Source organism: Aulonocara sp. 'chitande type north' Nkhata Bay, linkage group LG9 (assembly GCF_057382095.1).
Source record: "Aulonocara sp. 'chitande type north' Nkhata Bay isolate Kocher_YH1m ecotype deep benthic linkage group LG9, A_spYH_male_GT1.1, whole genome shotgun sequence".
Classification (NCBI taxonomy): domain Eukaryota; kingdom Metazoa; phylum Chordata; class Actinopteri; order Cichliformes; family Cichlidae; genus Aulonocara; species Aulonocara sp. 'chitande type north' Nkhata Bay.
Window position 1 is genome coordinate 795,001 of NC_141352.1, and position 15,936 is coordinate 810,936.

A 15,936-nucleotide genomic window follows, 5' to 3' on the forward strand; every position below is an offset into this window, starting at 1 on the left:
TATCCCTGGCTCCAGCAACGTGATCCCAATATTGACCGGAGGAAAGATTACATCTCTGGGTGAGGAGATGATTGTCACACGAACTGCTTTGATTACTTGGTGATGCCATTCGGGTTGGAGAACAAATTGTTTGTAAAAGGGAAGAATTGTGAATTCCATGTGAAAACGGTCTCTTTCCTGGATTACATCATTGAGCAGGGGAATCTCAAGCCTGATCCGGTTAAAGTTCAAGTAGTATTTGACTGGCCCAAGCCTTCTAATTGAAAACAACTCCAGTGCTTCGTAGGATTCACTCATTTCTATCACTGTTTCATCCGGGACATTAGAAGAATTGCCTTGCCTCTCGCTCACTTGATTTCTGCCACAGTATTGTTTCAGTGGGACCAGTTAGCTCAGACTGCCTTTAACCACCTCAAGAAACCCTTCGTCTCTACTCCTATCCTATCACTACTGGACCTAACACGCCAGTTCATCATGGAGGAGGATGCCTCCGACCCTGGGGTGGGAGCTGTGCGCTAGAAAGACCATGAAGGTAAGCTCCACCCCTGTGCTTACTACTGTTACTCCTGCAGAACATAACTATGAAGTAGGGGACCTGGGAACTCCTAGCCGTAATGCTTGTCTTGCAGGAGTGGCGGCACTGGCTCGAAGGAACTTCAAAAACATTCATCGTCTGGACCGATCATAAGAACCTGCCTATCTGCAGTCCGCCAATTGGCTAAACGCCCGACAAGCCACGTGGGCTCTGTTTTTCACCTGTTTCAACTTTTCCAACACTTACAGGCCTTGTTCACGCAACATAAAGCCCGACGGGCTCTCCCGGCAATTCTCGACCTCTGAAGACACTCCCAAGAATCCTGGATTCTCCCACGTACCTGCATCATGGGAGCGGTGACCTGGGAGACCAAATCAGCTATTTGGGAGGCTCAGTGGTTGGAACCTCACCCTGTACCCGGCCCACCAAGAGACTTTATGTTTCATCCTCTGTCCGGCCTCAGGTACTCCACTGGACAGATAATACCAAGTTCACCTGCCGTCCAGGGATTCACCAAACTATCTCCTTCCTTTAACACCTCTTCTGGTGAACACCGCTGGCCAAGGACACAAGGTAGTATGTTTCTGCCAGCACTACCTCAAAACAAGTCAAAGAGCTCTCCCCCCATTGGCCTGCTTCAACTTTTGCCAACCCCTGTACGACCGTGGTCACACATTGCCCTTGACTTCGTGACCGGTCTACCTCCCTATGCCAGGAACACGGTAATTTTGACTATCGTTGATTGCTTTTCTAAAGTGGCTCACTTTGTGGCCTTATCTAAACTCCCTACAGCCCAACTCTTCACGAACCACATCTTCCGGCTCCATGGGATCCTTTGGACATCATCTTTGACCGTGGCTTCAGTCCCTTACATTCATCATCTGCGCAGGTTTTGCTGCCTATGGAGGGCCACCTGAGCCGCTCTCCTTCCAACCAAGGAACAGAACAAGCAGCTGGCAGACCGACATCGGACCCTTGACCTCCCCATTAGCCCAGCAGAGGGCTAGTAGAATCTGGAAAGATTCTAGAAAACTGGCTCTCAACCCTCCTAACCCTGTTTCTGCCTGTCTGAAGTTAACTCGCAATATGCACATGCATGTTGTCTTCCAGCTCAAACCTTACCTCTCTAGTCCCATTGTGACTGGACACTCGAGCGAGTGTGTCGTGAGTGAGCGTCAGCATAGATTGCGAGTTGGACCTGTGGGTGACTGTCTTGGTGAAGAGCTTTTGGACGTGTTTCCCTTTCCTCGATTCCCTAGAGCCCTTTCCCCTTAGCCACTGTATAAAGCACCAGGTGTCACTCTGTAAATAAATCCACTTTAATCATAACCCTTCAGAGTCCTGCAGTTTGAGTCCTGCATTTGCAATATGTTTCGAAGTAATGTAAGGTACTGCATGACCCTGATGAAGGCCACAAGCCGAAACGCGTTGGTCTATTATTAAAGTTGTTCATCTTCCCTCAAGTGTTGCTGGAGTTCCTGTTTTGTGAATACTCATCAGTTTTCACAGTCAGTCATAGTTTGTTTATAGTTTCATGTTTGCAGCTGCCTTCAGCCTGAATAAAGGCTCACTTTGTGTTGAAACCAGCTATACCTCTCTGCATCTGCTTTTGGGCCCATTCACAAAATACCCCAGCGCAGCCCACCGTGACAACTTCCAACATGCACAAACATTTGACCACACAGCATGCAGTTAATTTGCATGAATATAATGTCTTCTAGTGGTGAAGCCGACCTAAAGACCACCCAAATAGTCGTCTGATAGGTGAGCCACAGTCTTGTTTAGCCTCCCTGTATTCTAAGCAGGTACAGAGGATGGCTTTATCAATCCTTAAAAATGGTTCCCATCCTCTAAGGGGTGAATTTCAGCTTCTTTCCTCAGGACGGAGGTTTCTATTTCCGAGATGCAGGACAAAGCGTTATAAAAATAGCTTTGTCCCTGTTGCTGTCACTGAATTAAATAGGAACTGTTTTTGATTCGAAATATTAAAATTACTATATATGTGCCACAGTGAGCTTTATATATTTACTAGGTATGTGTGTTTTTTTAAAGGGATGCCAAATGCTGTCATTTTTCTGTAAAGCAAATTTACCTTGTCTTTGGGTATAAATAAAGTTACCTTGACCTTGATAGAACCGACAAGAGAATCGATAAGGAATTGAATTGATAAGTGATGTTGATAATGGAATCAGAATTCCAAAATTCGTATCAATTCCCATCCCTAGTTGGGACAAGGACAGAGAGCAAGTAAAATGTACTGAACCCACCTCTGGTTTCTCTGGCAGGGTTTGCTGGCACATGGTTTACTGAGGTGGCACGGGCCAAAGACAAACTGACTGTCCTTGAATCCCATACATCGAGCAACGCAGGCACTGGGATATGTCCGCCCATTAGAGGCACACACTGGAACAAAGCGGTCCTGGCAGCTACAGGGAAGACCTAGGGGAGGGCAGAGGGAGACAGAAACCACTATTTCACTGAGAAGCGTGACTTATATACAACCAAGAGTTAACAGAAAGCTAAAAGAAACAATTTGCTTTAAGGAAAATAACCTGTTAGGGTTGTATTCTAATCCATCATACTCTCCAAAGTAGAGGCAAACATCTCAGAATACTGGGGTTTAGTTCTGTCCATGCCTTGCTTTTTAACCCACCGGATGCAATTTTAGCAATCTAATCATAAACCCATATCTCTTTTTTTTTCTTTCCTTTTTTTGTGTCCCGTTTGGATCTTTAGCCATCAGAATTGTTGTCTTAAGGCCAAGAAAGATGCCAAGCGGATTTATTTTACCAAGTGGATCATCATGGCCTTGCCATATTGGTCCATTTGATTGACCTTTATTATAATTATGAATTTATTTTATTTTCAGTTCCTACAAACGGGACAGACATGACTGGGGGATAGGACAGGGAGAAAGAATGAAAGAAAGAGAGGGAGAGAAAGAAAACCAGAGGGGAGAAGAGACGGTGAGAAGGGGGGGAAGAAAGAAAAAAACAAACAAAACACCTGGGTCACCTGTATGGAGAAAAATAAAAAACAGAAGAGAAAGCAAACAAAAAGAGCAACATAATAAAAACAGCACCATCACAATAAACTAGCTAGCAGTAGATAACAGTAGATACTAAATATTAAACGATATTGTGCAGCACGCAAGATAGACAGCGCACAATGTGCTTTGAGACAGCAGCCAAGAAAGCTGTAGTCCGCATCTGTGAACACCCGTGTGTACACCTGTGTGCACACCTGTGTGGATCAGCATGCTTGTGTTCCAAAGGTTTGCGAACAGGCACACACGGACACAGACGTGCATTCCCACCCCATATACACAACCAAATACTCGGCACTCACCCAACGTGTAGACAGACACAAATAGACACTGCACAGACAGTCGCACTCCCCAAACATACTCTATATCCCAGGTCCAGGTACCCCCGCCCTCAGAGGGGCAAGCCGCACCTAAACCCAGGAGATGTAACCCTTCTCTCTGGGGTGGAGGCAAGCGGACCACCTCCTTATCTGCAGTAGCAGGGAGGCCCCGCATCCCAGACCCCAGTCTGACGGCCAGCACCTCCTCCCAGCCCCCCAGCCCTGACGGCTAACAGAACCGGGGTGAGTGAAGACCTCAAACCTCCCTACGCCCGCTCATATGTAATGTTGCTGTGTGCTGTTCTAAAGTGCATTTAAAACTCAGGAGAGCATGGTACTAGCTTCCTCTCAGAGAGCAGCACAGCTCCTCCCGAAAACCCTTAGTGTCTACATGCATTTAAAATTGAGGGTAGGGCACCAGCGCCAGAGGTGGGTTGGAGTACACCGACCATCCTCTGGATGCTGTAAAATGTGCCCACCCCCAAGGCCCTATATGTATGTGTTATGTGAGAGTGTGAGTAATGTAGATGTCTAGGCTGCAGAATAAAATTGAGGCACAGGCAGCCAGAAGGGGACAGAGGGGGAGTGCCCCCCCTGCACCTTGGTGACATACCTGCACCCCAAGCCCTGCGTGTGTGGGTGGGTGTGGTAGAGCGGGAATAGGGAGGCAGCTGAGGATGGGGAGGGAAGAAAGGGAGGGGCAAGCGGCCCCTCCCTGGGGCCAGCTCCCCCGCTGACCCCAGTAGGCACCCTCACACTCTGGAACCCACCAGGGCAAGGGGGCCCAGGCCCATCCAGACCGGGGCCCGCAGCAGCAGCACCGCCCAGCCCCACAGAGTCCGGGGCAGCCCACCCGACTCCACCCCAGAGAAAACTGCACCCACCCCATCATCCAATCATCTCCCAAATTACACAAGACAATAGACACCCAGGTTGAGTTCATTCTCCACCTCTCCTATATCTCTCCCCCACCTGCAGAGTGAGCTCCTGTAGTGAGGAGACCACCTGCAAAGATATGACAACCTCCCCACCAGTTAGAGAGCCCCCTGGTTGGGCCGATGCACCTGAGGTGCATGTCAAAAGTGAATGTCACTCAGTTTGGCTCTTGCAAATAATTAGTAATGTTCTTAAATGTTAAACACCTCTAAAAACAACCCTTATCTCTTTAATTATTTTGGTGAAAAGTGAATTTAATTCATGTTGAAATAAGGCTACAACATTACAATACTTTCCAGAAGCACTGTAGCACACATTTATTGGGAATATATAGTCCAGGTATACCTGATGAAGTTCAGATGGAAATAAATGTCATAATTTTATAAATGTACAAGCAGTAAGTGAGGCAGTTCATAGGAATTGTATTTAATTATTTTTATTGTCTTTTTTTCCTTCAAGCCACATGATGCCCATTCAGGTGTGCAGAATTTTTGTGGTGAAAAATAGTCAGAAGCCACAACAGTTATGAAGAGGCTTTTATAAGGCTGTAAATTGCAAACTTTTCAAGGCTAAAAAAGTGGTATTTTAAACCTTTGTTTAGTTTTGTGCTTTGACATCGGCTTCCTGTTGGGCTCTGGATGTTACTGCGTGGAATATTCTTGGACAAGTGTGATTTTTCTTTTCTTCAACACTGAATTTGGGGATAATCCATCGTACATGTCTAACATGTTTTAATAACCAACAAAAGCCACTTTTATCTCTTATATTTAATAAAATAATATTGCATTAACCTGCCTCTCTGTGAATCGCTACCATACCATGGTGGAGGGGTTTGTCTGTCCCACGGATCCCAGGGGCTATGTTGTCTGGGGGCTGGCAAATTGGTCCTGGGTGAGGGACCAGACAAAGAGCGATTCAGAAGACCCTTATGAGAAAAACATCGAGGGAACAGTTTACCCTGCCCTGGATAGGGTTACCGGGGCCCCGCCCTGGAGCCAGGCCTGGGGAGGGTGCCCGAGGGCGAGTGTCTGGTGGCCGGGCCTTAGTCCATGGGGCCCGGCCGGGCACAACCCGAAAAGGGGACATGGGCCCATCCTCCCGCAGGCCCACCACCCACAGGAGGCGCCATAGGGGTCGGGTGCATTGGAGGCCCTGGCGGACTGATCCCCGGCTGCCAAGACTGGCAATAGGGACATGGAATGTCACCTCTCTGGTGGGGAAGGAGCCTGAGTTAGTGCGTGAGGTTGAGAGGTACCGGCTAGATATAGTCGGGCTCACCTCTACGCATGGCTTGGGCTCTGGAACCAGTCTCCTGGAGAGGGGCTGGACTCTGTCTCAGTCTGGAGTTGCTCCTGGTGAGAGGCAGCGGGCTGGGGTGGTATTCTAATATCCCCTCGGCTTTTTGCCGGTATATTAGGGTTCTTCCCGGTGGATGAGAGGGTTTGTTCCCTGTGCCTTAGGGTCGGGGAACGGGTCCTGACTGTCATCTGCGCTTATGCGCCGAGTGGCAGTTCAGAGTACCCAGCCTACTTAGAGTCCCTGGGTGGGGTGCTGGAAGGTGCTCCACCTGGAAACTCTGTTGTCTTTCTGGGAGACTTCAATGCTCACGTGGGTAACGACAGAGAGACCTGGAGGGGTGTGATTGGGAGGAATGGCCTCCCTGACATGAACCCAAGCAGTTCTTTGTTATTGGACTTCTGTGCAAATCACAGTTTGGCCATAACGAACACCATGTTCAAACATAAGAGTGTCCATAAGTGGACGTGGCAGCAGGACGCTCTAGGCCGTAGGTCGATGATCGATTTTGTAATTGTATCACCAGACCTGCGACCATATGTTCTGGACACTCGGGTAAAGAGAGGGGCTGAGCTGTCAACTGATCACCACCTGTGCAGCCATCCGGGAGTGGCTCAGAGTAGAGCTGCTGCTCCTCCACATCGAAAGGAGCCAGCTGAGGTGGTTCGGGCATCTGACAAGGATGCCTCCTGGGCGCCTCCTGGATGAGGTGTTCCAGGCATGTCCCACCGGGAGGAGGCCCCGGGGCAAACCCAGGACACGCTGGAGAGATTATATCTCTCGGCTGGCCTGGGAACGCCTTGGTGTTCCCCCGGATAAGCTGGAGGAGGTGGCTGGGGAGAGGGAGGTCTGGGCTTCTCTGCTTAGGCTGCTGCCCCCCCGACCCGGCCCCGGATAAAGCGGATGAGTATGGATGGATGGATGGATTAACCTGTAGTTCATTATCAGAAATGTCCAAACTCTATTGAAACACTAACCAGTAAAGTGTCGATGACTGTCATCTGTGTATCCAGAGCTGAGACACTCTTTAGTGGAGCAGACGGTCTCACCAGCAAAGCAGTAACAGTTGTGGCAGTCGGTCTTGAAAGACGTCCCATGGCCTGTCGGTAACACATATCGACCAAAAACATGTTAGAAAGTTGCTGAACTGAATGTGCAAGATTCATCGCTCAGATTTCACAGTGTAACCACAACCAGGAGTTCAGTTACATTAATAGTGTATCTGTAGTACCCATTGCTACCAGTGACACTTGGAATAAGTCAACAGCACTCACCAACTCATCACTGTGCTCAGACCGTAGACTGAAGTGCATTATTGTAGAGCTGGGCGATATAAGATTTTTTCATATCACGATATGTTTTTTTCATTTCAGGTGATAACGATATCTATCACGATATAAGCCAAATAACTATATTTGTAAGATTTAAATGTGCCGTTGCTCACAAGTAAAATGTGAAATAATCAGCAGCTTGTTTTTATTTAAATATTTATTTCCCATAATAAGTTCAACAGGGTAGATGTACTTAAGGAACATGAGACTTTTTCAGATAAATAAAGGCAAATATTGCAAACTACACAAAAGGCAGCCGCTAAAGCGTTTAAGTTTCAAAATAGAACAAACAAAACAGACTAAACTGTCAATTCCACTTAGAAACAAAATATTAATTCTAAAAATAAATCTTAGTTTGTTTTACAGAAGAACAGACGAAACTGACTAACTTTTGTCAATATCAAAGAGATTGAGCATGCACCAGTTTATTGTATTTCCAGACTTGCTTTCGGCACAATTTACAGTGCTCTGTTTTTTGTCAGACTTGAAATAGCCGAAATACTTTTACACTACGGAACTTCTATGGCTCTTCCATTCGACAATCTCTCCGGCGTTGGAACCATCATCTGTTTTCTCTTCGGTAACCTTCGGTCACGCTCTCGGTTGATGTTTCTCTAGTCGGCGCACTCATTTCCTCCATTACCGGGCGGCACGGTGGCTGGCTGCTTCCCAAACAAATACACATGTGCGGCTTGGCACTTGTGCTGTACGTAACAAGTCACGTGACGTGACGCTGCGGCTGTGATTGGTTCGGCTCTGCGCTACTTAATTTGGATTGGCTGTTCTTTTTTTTTTTTAAGAGGACAAGAGCGGCGAGGTCTATCGCAATAGTCTAATTTTTCTATCGAGAAAAAGTTATTTCGCAATACATATCGTTATCGTTCTATCGCCCAGCTCTACATTATTGTAACCTTATGTTTGCATTCTAACGCGTTCAACACTGAACTTTGTATAGGTTAGTAACATTAACATGAATGACAATTAACACTGCTAATTAGTAGTAAGCAGACGTGGAAAGTAACTAAGTAAAAATATTTCATTACTGTACTTTAGCAGAATTTTCAGGTATGTGTACTTTACTTCAGTAGTTCTGATAACTTTGTACTTTTACTTCCTACATTTTCAAACAAATATCTGTACTTTGTAGTCCTTGGAGTACACATTGACAATAAACTGGACTGGGCTAAAAACACCACAGCACTTTACAGGAAGGGCCAGAGTCGTCTCTATTTTTTGAGGCGACTGAGGTCCTTCAACATCTGCCAGAAAATGCTCAGGATTTTCTATGAGTCTGTTGTGGCCAGTGCGATCCTCTATGCTGTTGCATGCTGGGGGAGCAGGCTGAGGGCAGCAGATGCCAACAGACTCAATAAACTGATCCGTAAGGCCAGTAATGTTGTGGGGATGGAGCTGGACTCCCTCAAGGTGGTGTCGGAGAGGCGGATGCTGTCCAAGATAAAGACAATGTTGGATAACACCTCCCACCCACTCCATGACATGCTGGTCAGTCACAGGAGCTCGTTCAGTGAGAGACTGAGATTACTGAAAAGCACCACTGAACGACACAGGAAATCATTCCTGCCTGTGGCCATCTCCCTGTACAACGCATCCACTTAACACACTGTTTGCTGCTACAACTACACATGCTATTTATTTATGAGTGACTTATGTATGTATGTATGTATGTATGTATGTATGTATGTATGTATATATATATTGTACTATTCTTAGTTAGTGTATTGTCTGTCTTGTCTTAATGTTGGTTTATAATGGAGCACTGTAACAAAAAATAATTTCCCCCAGGGATCAATAAAGTATTCTGATTCTGATTCTGATTACATTTTCAAAACAGGCTGGTTACCTTAGGCTTAATGAATTCTAAGTTATTATTTCGTTGCTGTGGGCCTTCATACATCGAACCGATTTGAGCCTAAACACCAGGGGATGTTGCATGAAAACAGATGACATGTGCCAAAGCCAGGGGTTAAAGTGGCAGTGTAGCTAGCCCTACAGAAGGCAAGCATAAAGTGACTGATGCTTTTTAAGTAGCAGGTCATTTCAAATGCAGCTTTTCTATCAGCAAACTCACAAACTGTTTGTGTTGTCTTCACAAGGAGAGAGAAGAATGAGGGCTAACTTTACTCAGAGATGAAGAAAAATAGGGTTAGCTTTAAAGGGCTGCTCAGTGGTATTTAATAAACTATAAATGCAAAGACTGCATGTAAGCCCTTGTTTTTAAATGGGTCTGTACATGTGACACTGATTTGTTTTGTTTCACAATATGAAAAAACTCAAACTGAGGCAGACTAACTGTGTTATTTAAAGGCTGCATGAAAATCCTCTGCAGGTTAGTGTCAGATAAACAGGTTAGTTCACTGCACTGTGATGGGTTCAAATTAAAGAACAGTGGCAGTGGGTTCATGGTCACAGTTAGCGTACATCATGTGCAGCAGAGATTCATATACATTTTAGCTGATGATGCTGATATTCATTCACTGAATTCCACCTTCATACCAACTTTATATGAACTAGAAAAAAGACAGGATAAACAACAGTGTACTGTGAGTGTACTGTGACCAGGTGTGCCATGGAAGACTATCTGGGTCCACCTGATTAGATTAGTAAGCGACTGGCATGAGTCACGGGAGGACAGTACATAGCAATAGATAAATATGTGAAAAAGTAGTCAGTCTGACCTTGGTCCTGGAGAAAACTCCGAGCTAGATGAAGGCCCTAGCATGAGCAGTGGTCAGGAGAAAGCACAAAAGGTACACTGGGGACAAACTGAGCCAATTCTGCTCTGACTGTTATGCAGGGAAATCTTATCAATGTCCTTTTTGTGATATTTTTGTTTGGTGGTGTGCCGTGGGATTTTTGTAATGTGAAATATCTACCGTGGCTCCAAAAGGTTGGAAAACACTGACGTAGAGGATGAACTCGTGAACCATCTGCTTCCACCTTGTTGAATTCAGGTGTGTACATCCACAGAGAGCAGTGAAGAAGAAAATCTACTGGAGCTCTTAATAAAAATAATTGTGAGTTATGATTCTTTCCCCACACTGAGCCACAACAACTGATTTTAGGGTTCCCCACCTGGTGAATTTAATTTTCCTTCTCTTTCTTCTGATTTAAGCTGAATCATTATGGTAACACTGTGAGGCTCAGTTAGCTTCAAATTTCCTCCAAAGCTTATCTTTTGCTTTCTTACACTGAGCATATTTCAGAGTCTGTACTTTTTTACTTTTACTTGAGTAAAGAAGTTGAATGAGTACTTCAACTTTTACAGGAGTAATTTTTAACACTAGTATCTATACTTCTACTTAAATACAGAATATCCATACCTTTCCCAACTGTTAGTAAGTAATGTTACTGGGCCTGTGGAGGCAGTGGAGCTGCCAGAGACCAGCCGTAGTGAGACAGCTCCTTACACAACAGAACCAGCTTTGACCCTGATCAGATTTGCACCCTTTCTTTTAGATCCACTGTAGCCATGGAGGCAGTGGAAAGTAAAGATCTTGGCTCTATCAAAGGGATAGCAGCTACCCACTGGTACAGATATAAGGATTACTCCTAAGTCACAATCAAAACTCAAGAAGGCGAAGCCTTCACTGTTCACATCATCTCAGTGGATAGAAACACAAAGTTCATCGGAGTAGATACAAAGACTTTTGTTTTAGAACGTGCTCTGTGCACTGCAGAGGTTGGAAGCCTCAACACTGACGTTTACTGGAAACCTACACACAAAGACAAGTGTCTACTGTTTGACTACCACCAGGATCAGGACCCTGCAACTGCAGGAAGAAAACATTCCCTCTAAGGCAGAAGGGAAAGAAAAGGAACATCCTCTTAAAACATGTGGTTATATTAACTTGGATAAACACAAAGAAACTCAAAGTTTTTCCTCAGCACATCCCATTGCACTTCAGACTCACTCCCAGTTAAAAACTGGTTTTTCTCAAACTCCCACACAAGCTAAGCAGCAAACTGTAATCTGTGTGTGGCAGGGGTGTGGTCTTTAGCTCTGCTGCAGTGGGACGGTGGTGCAGTGGGTTCAAAGGGCAGTGCCATGGAGGCTGAGGGCCAGGTGGAGGTAGTCAGGCTGATAATCTCTCTTCCCTTTTTAGTGTCACTGGGGACAGAGACAAGAGAGAATTGTGGGTTCAGCTGAAAAGCTGACCATGCCAGAGATGTTTGGTGCTGAACCATTCTGTGTGTGTGCGCCTAAATAAAAGTGGCAAAACAGCCAATTAATGCCGTGTCGGGATTGAACCATTCACAGTGGTGCCCAAATCCAGGCTCGATGTCCAGCCCTTAGTCCACGCAGCTGCTTCAGCTCCTGGCTCAAATGCTGATGCACCGTGAGCAAGCTTAGCGGCAGACGCAGGTGTTGGAGAGGGTGGATGGAGCCACCCCGATGCACCGGATGGCGGAGGGCAACAACCTGCAGGTCTTTTTGGAGACCTTCCAGGCCACAGCAGAGGCATGTCAGTGGCTTGCCACTGAGTAGGCGCGGTGGCTGCTTCCACTGCTGTCTGGAGGGTCTCCCACGGCGTCTCTGAGCCTACCACCAACGTACCGAGGTAGCTTTAGGGAAATTCACAGCGCTGTGCTGGATCGTTTGGGCCTCTCCTCGAAGTATCATTAACTGCAGTTCTGGGCCAGTCAGATGATGGGGAGGACTGTGGAGGGGCTGCCAGGGGATATGCCACGATGAGAGTGGAGACTGCAGTCACGCTAGCAGAGGAGCACCTGGCCATGGGGGCAGAGGGAGCATGGAGTAGCAGCCCGCCGGCCACCAGCACTGCAACACACATACACATCCATTCTTGGTCACACCATGGGTTGGCAATAATGACTATGAAGTCAACATCGGCAGGGGAAGAGCCACACAGGTATATCACCTCAACCTCCTTAGAGGATGGCGAGAGGCTGAAATCACTTCTCCAATGAGCCTGGTGAAGGACAGAGATGAATTGAGCTGAACATAAACAGCAAATTGTTCAGAAGGAATTGGCAGAGATGCTGAAAATGGGAGTAATAGAAGAGTCACACAGAGCTTGGTGTAGCCCCATAGTTCTGGTCATGAAGAAAGGTGGGTCTATATGGTTCTGTGTCGTCTACCTACAAGGTGGACAAGGTGTCACGGTTTGATGCCTACCCCATGCCCCGGCTTGATGAACTCCTGGACTGGTTAGGCACCACTCAATTTTTTACGACACTGGATTTAACCAAGGGCTATTGGCAGATTCCCTTGTCTGCAGAGTCCAAGGAAAATCATTCTCCACTCTGCACGGTTTGTACCAATTTGTCTCTCTTCCATTTGGCTTGTTCAGAGCCCCTGCCACTGTCCAGTGCCTCACGGACCAGGTGCTGGCGCCGCCTGCACCTGGTCACACCTGCTGCATATTCTGCTGCCTACCGGGCTGATGTGATCATCCACAGGAACACCTGGGCAGAGCATGTGCAGAGGGTGGGCACGGTCCTGCATTCCCTGAGGCAGGCAGGGCTCACGGCCAACCCAAAGAAGTGCGCAGTTGGACTGAGGGAGGTACAGTATCTGGGGTACCACTTGGGAGGCAGGCAGGCGCATCCACAGGCGGAGAAGACAGCCACCATTGGATCCTGCCCGTGCCCCAAGACCAAAAAGTAGGTGAGGTGGTTCCTGGGGCTGGCTGGGTACTATCGCCGGTTCGTGTCCGTGTTTGTGTCCAAGATCTGGCTCAGCGGTGCGTTTGTGCCGTTGAAAAAGGCTCTCTGTGGGGAGCTGCTGCTCAACACACTTAACTTTTGCCTCACTTTCATCCTGCAGACAGATGCCTCAAACAGAGGGCTCTGGCCAGATGCGGCCCAAGCCTCAGTCGGGCAGTGGGTCGGTGTGGTAGGGGTGTGGCCTTTGGCTCTGCTGCAGTGTAGGAGGGGTGGGGGAGGGAGGCTGAGGTCCAGGTGGAGGCAGTCAGACTGATGAACTCTCTTCCCTTTTTAGTGTCACCAGAGATTGGAGACAAGAAAGAAGTGTGGGGTCAGCTGAAAAGCTGACCATGCCAGAGATATTTGGTCGAACCATTTTGTGCAAGAGTGTGTGTGTCTGAATTAAATGAAAACAGCCAATTAACGCCATGCCGGGTCTGAATCGTTCACACCATGCAGTGCAGCACAGAATGCTCAGACCTCTACAATGGAGAAACCAAACAGCTGCTCCATAAACGTATGGCAGAACATAGAAGAGCCACCTCTGACAGGACAAGAGTCAGCTGTACATCTGCACTTAAAAGATACAGGCGAGGATGCTAATGTTCACATTTTGGACCAGAGGAGAGAGAGGCCATCTATGTTGTTGTAAGCCACCTCCTCTGTTGAACGACAGTCACTGAACAGAAGGGTGGGTAATGACACCAACTGTCAGCCACCTACGGTGCAGTCTTCAGATCCCTTCATCAGGCCTCCAGCTCACCTTGAAAGAGTTTGCAGCCAAGTATGAGGAGGCAGGAATGAGAATTAGCAATGCATCAAGATAATTATTGTTGAGCTTCTTAAAATTGGGAGATATGTAATAGAAATGGCAGTTAATGCAGTACTTCTGTTAAATCCCATGAATGAAAGGTGAAAGCCTGCACTTCAAAAACATCTGGATTGTTTGATTTAAAATCTTCTTTCCTCGTATGCAGAGGCAAAATTACTAAAAGAATTGCTTCATTGTCCAAATGCTTAAAAACTAACTGTATACTATAAGAATTGTATGTCTTTAAGAGTCCTACTCTTCCTCTGTCCTCCTACTATGCAGGGCTTGCTGGTGTCCATGCAGGGCATCTCCACACAGTTCTCCAGTCGCCCACTGGGACCACAGCTGCACACCTCGAAGCAAACCGTAGGATCAGTGCGCGTAGGCACTTGGATACGAGCATCCTGTTGCACCAAGAACTCAGAGGCTTCACCCATTTTGCAGCCTGAAAACATAAAAACAGACTTCAGCCTCTTGAATGTGAATAATGTGAAGCTGCAGAAACGGACTGTAGTTTGTCTTACCTGGCACACAGAGGTATGGCTGACAGTTTAGCTCATCGAGGCAGCCCTTCCTGTTCACCTGGCATATGTGGTTGCTTGGACAGGGGTTAGGATTGCATGGATGGATAACCTCCTTAACAGTGTTGCTGCCTAGGGAGCTGGGTGCTTAATGGTGTGTGGAAAAGGAAAGTACCATTAATGCTTTCTGTTTTTAAGAATGTGAATATGTGTTTTCAAAAGAAAAGTCTCATCAGGAGAAAAGAGACCTAATGCAAATCTACTATGAATTCTAATACGTAGCATATAGAGGCTCGATGTCCAGCCCTTAGTCCTATGTAATGGAAAGACAGTTCCAGCTGAGCCTGACTCTGTCTTTCCATTAAATAGGACACATGTGCTTATTGATCAGATCATTCAGTAACTTCAAATATAATAAGTGTTGGGACAACTGTTGTTGTAAAAAAGGTCTACATGAACTTCAAATTAAAAGCTGAAACTATTAGAGACCATTTTTGGCATGAACTGGATGCTCTAACATCCATGATTTGGGACTAGGAGCCAAAGACTGACAAAACAACTACAGAAAATTGCTGCACATTCTGCTGTGCATGTGTATAATGTATGCTTTTTTATTGTATAAAGCAACGCGTGAATCTATTTACATTTGTACCATATCATCAAAACTAGCCTTAAGCTGAAGGTAATTAAAGAAAAAAAAAGCAACTCAGTCATCTTGGCTACTGGTAACGTCAGGGGCACAGACGCTTGTGTTTTAGGCATCATTTCTGTTAAGAATAACTGAACTACACCATTAGCTTGGCTAATGTTCCCAGTGTGCAGACAAACAATAACAATAATTAAAATAATAATAATAATAATGATAATAACTCTTTCAGTTTCTTGTTTTCAGTGCATTACCTTGGCAACAGGAAACAGCGACACAGAAAATGTCAAACACTAGTGACTGTAATCACTGAAAGGCCCATTTTGAAACCACTGAGCATTGGATCGGGATGATAATATTTCTTTAAGTCTGCTGTGTTACAAGCAGCAACGTGTTTGCTAAAATGTTATTCAAAACAACATTGTAGGATGTACTGTATCCACCAGCTTCTGAGCATCTGTGCTCTGCTGCCCTCTAGTGGCAAACTCAATTGATTTTTCAAAAGTTTTTCTTTTGTTATTGAATTACAAGACTGCATCTGTTTCATTTACAGCTGATCCCTTCTGTTTCTGTATAATGCAAACAAACGCTGGAGTAACCTGACTCACTAAGGTATCTGTAGAGAGGGATGCAGTGTTCAGGGTCATCAATAGGCGACAGGAGCTCACAGATCCTCTCTGGTGTTTGTCCTTCGTGAAAACGTTTTGTATCTCCACACTGGGTCAGGATATCCACACAATCTGATCTGAAGACAGATAAAACAAATAGAACAGCTGGTACGTACAAGACAAGAAAAGACAACAATA

General features: G+C 46.1%; 1 protein-coding gene across 1 annotated transcript in view; it reads right to left on the minus strand.

The window, feature by feature from the left end:
- Nucleotides 1-15,936, minus strand: part of reck (reversion-inducing-cysteine-rich protein with kazal motifs) — a 100,405-nt gene that overhangs the window by 27,258 nt on the left and 57,211 nt on the right. Inside the window, exons 12-16 of the mRNA XM_086305301.1 lie at nt 15,739-15,875; nt 14,488-14,631; nt 14,220-14,408; nt 7,111-7,233; nt 2,803-2,974 (exon numbers count right to left, since the gene is read on the minus strand). Of these exons, the coding sequence (XP_086161427.1) occupies nt 2,803-2,974; nt 7,111-7,233; nt 14,220-14,408; nt 14,488-14,631; nt 15,739-15,875 (765 nt within the window). The remainder of the gene's footprint in view (nt 1-2,802; nt 2,975-7,110; nt 7,234-14,219; nt 14,409-14,487; nt 14,632-15,738; nt 15,876-15,936) is intronic.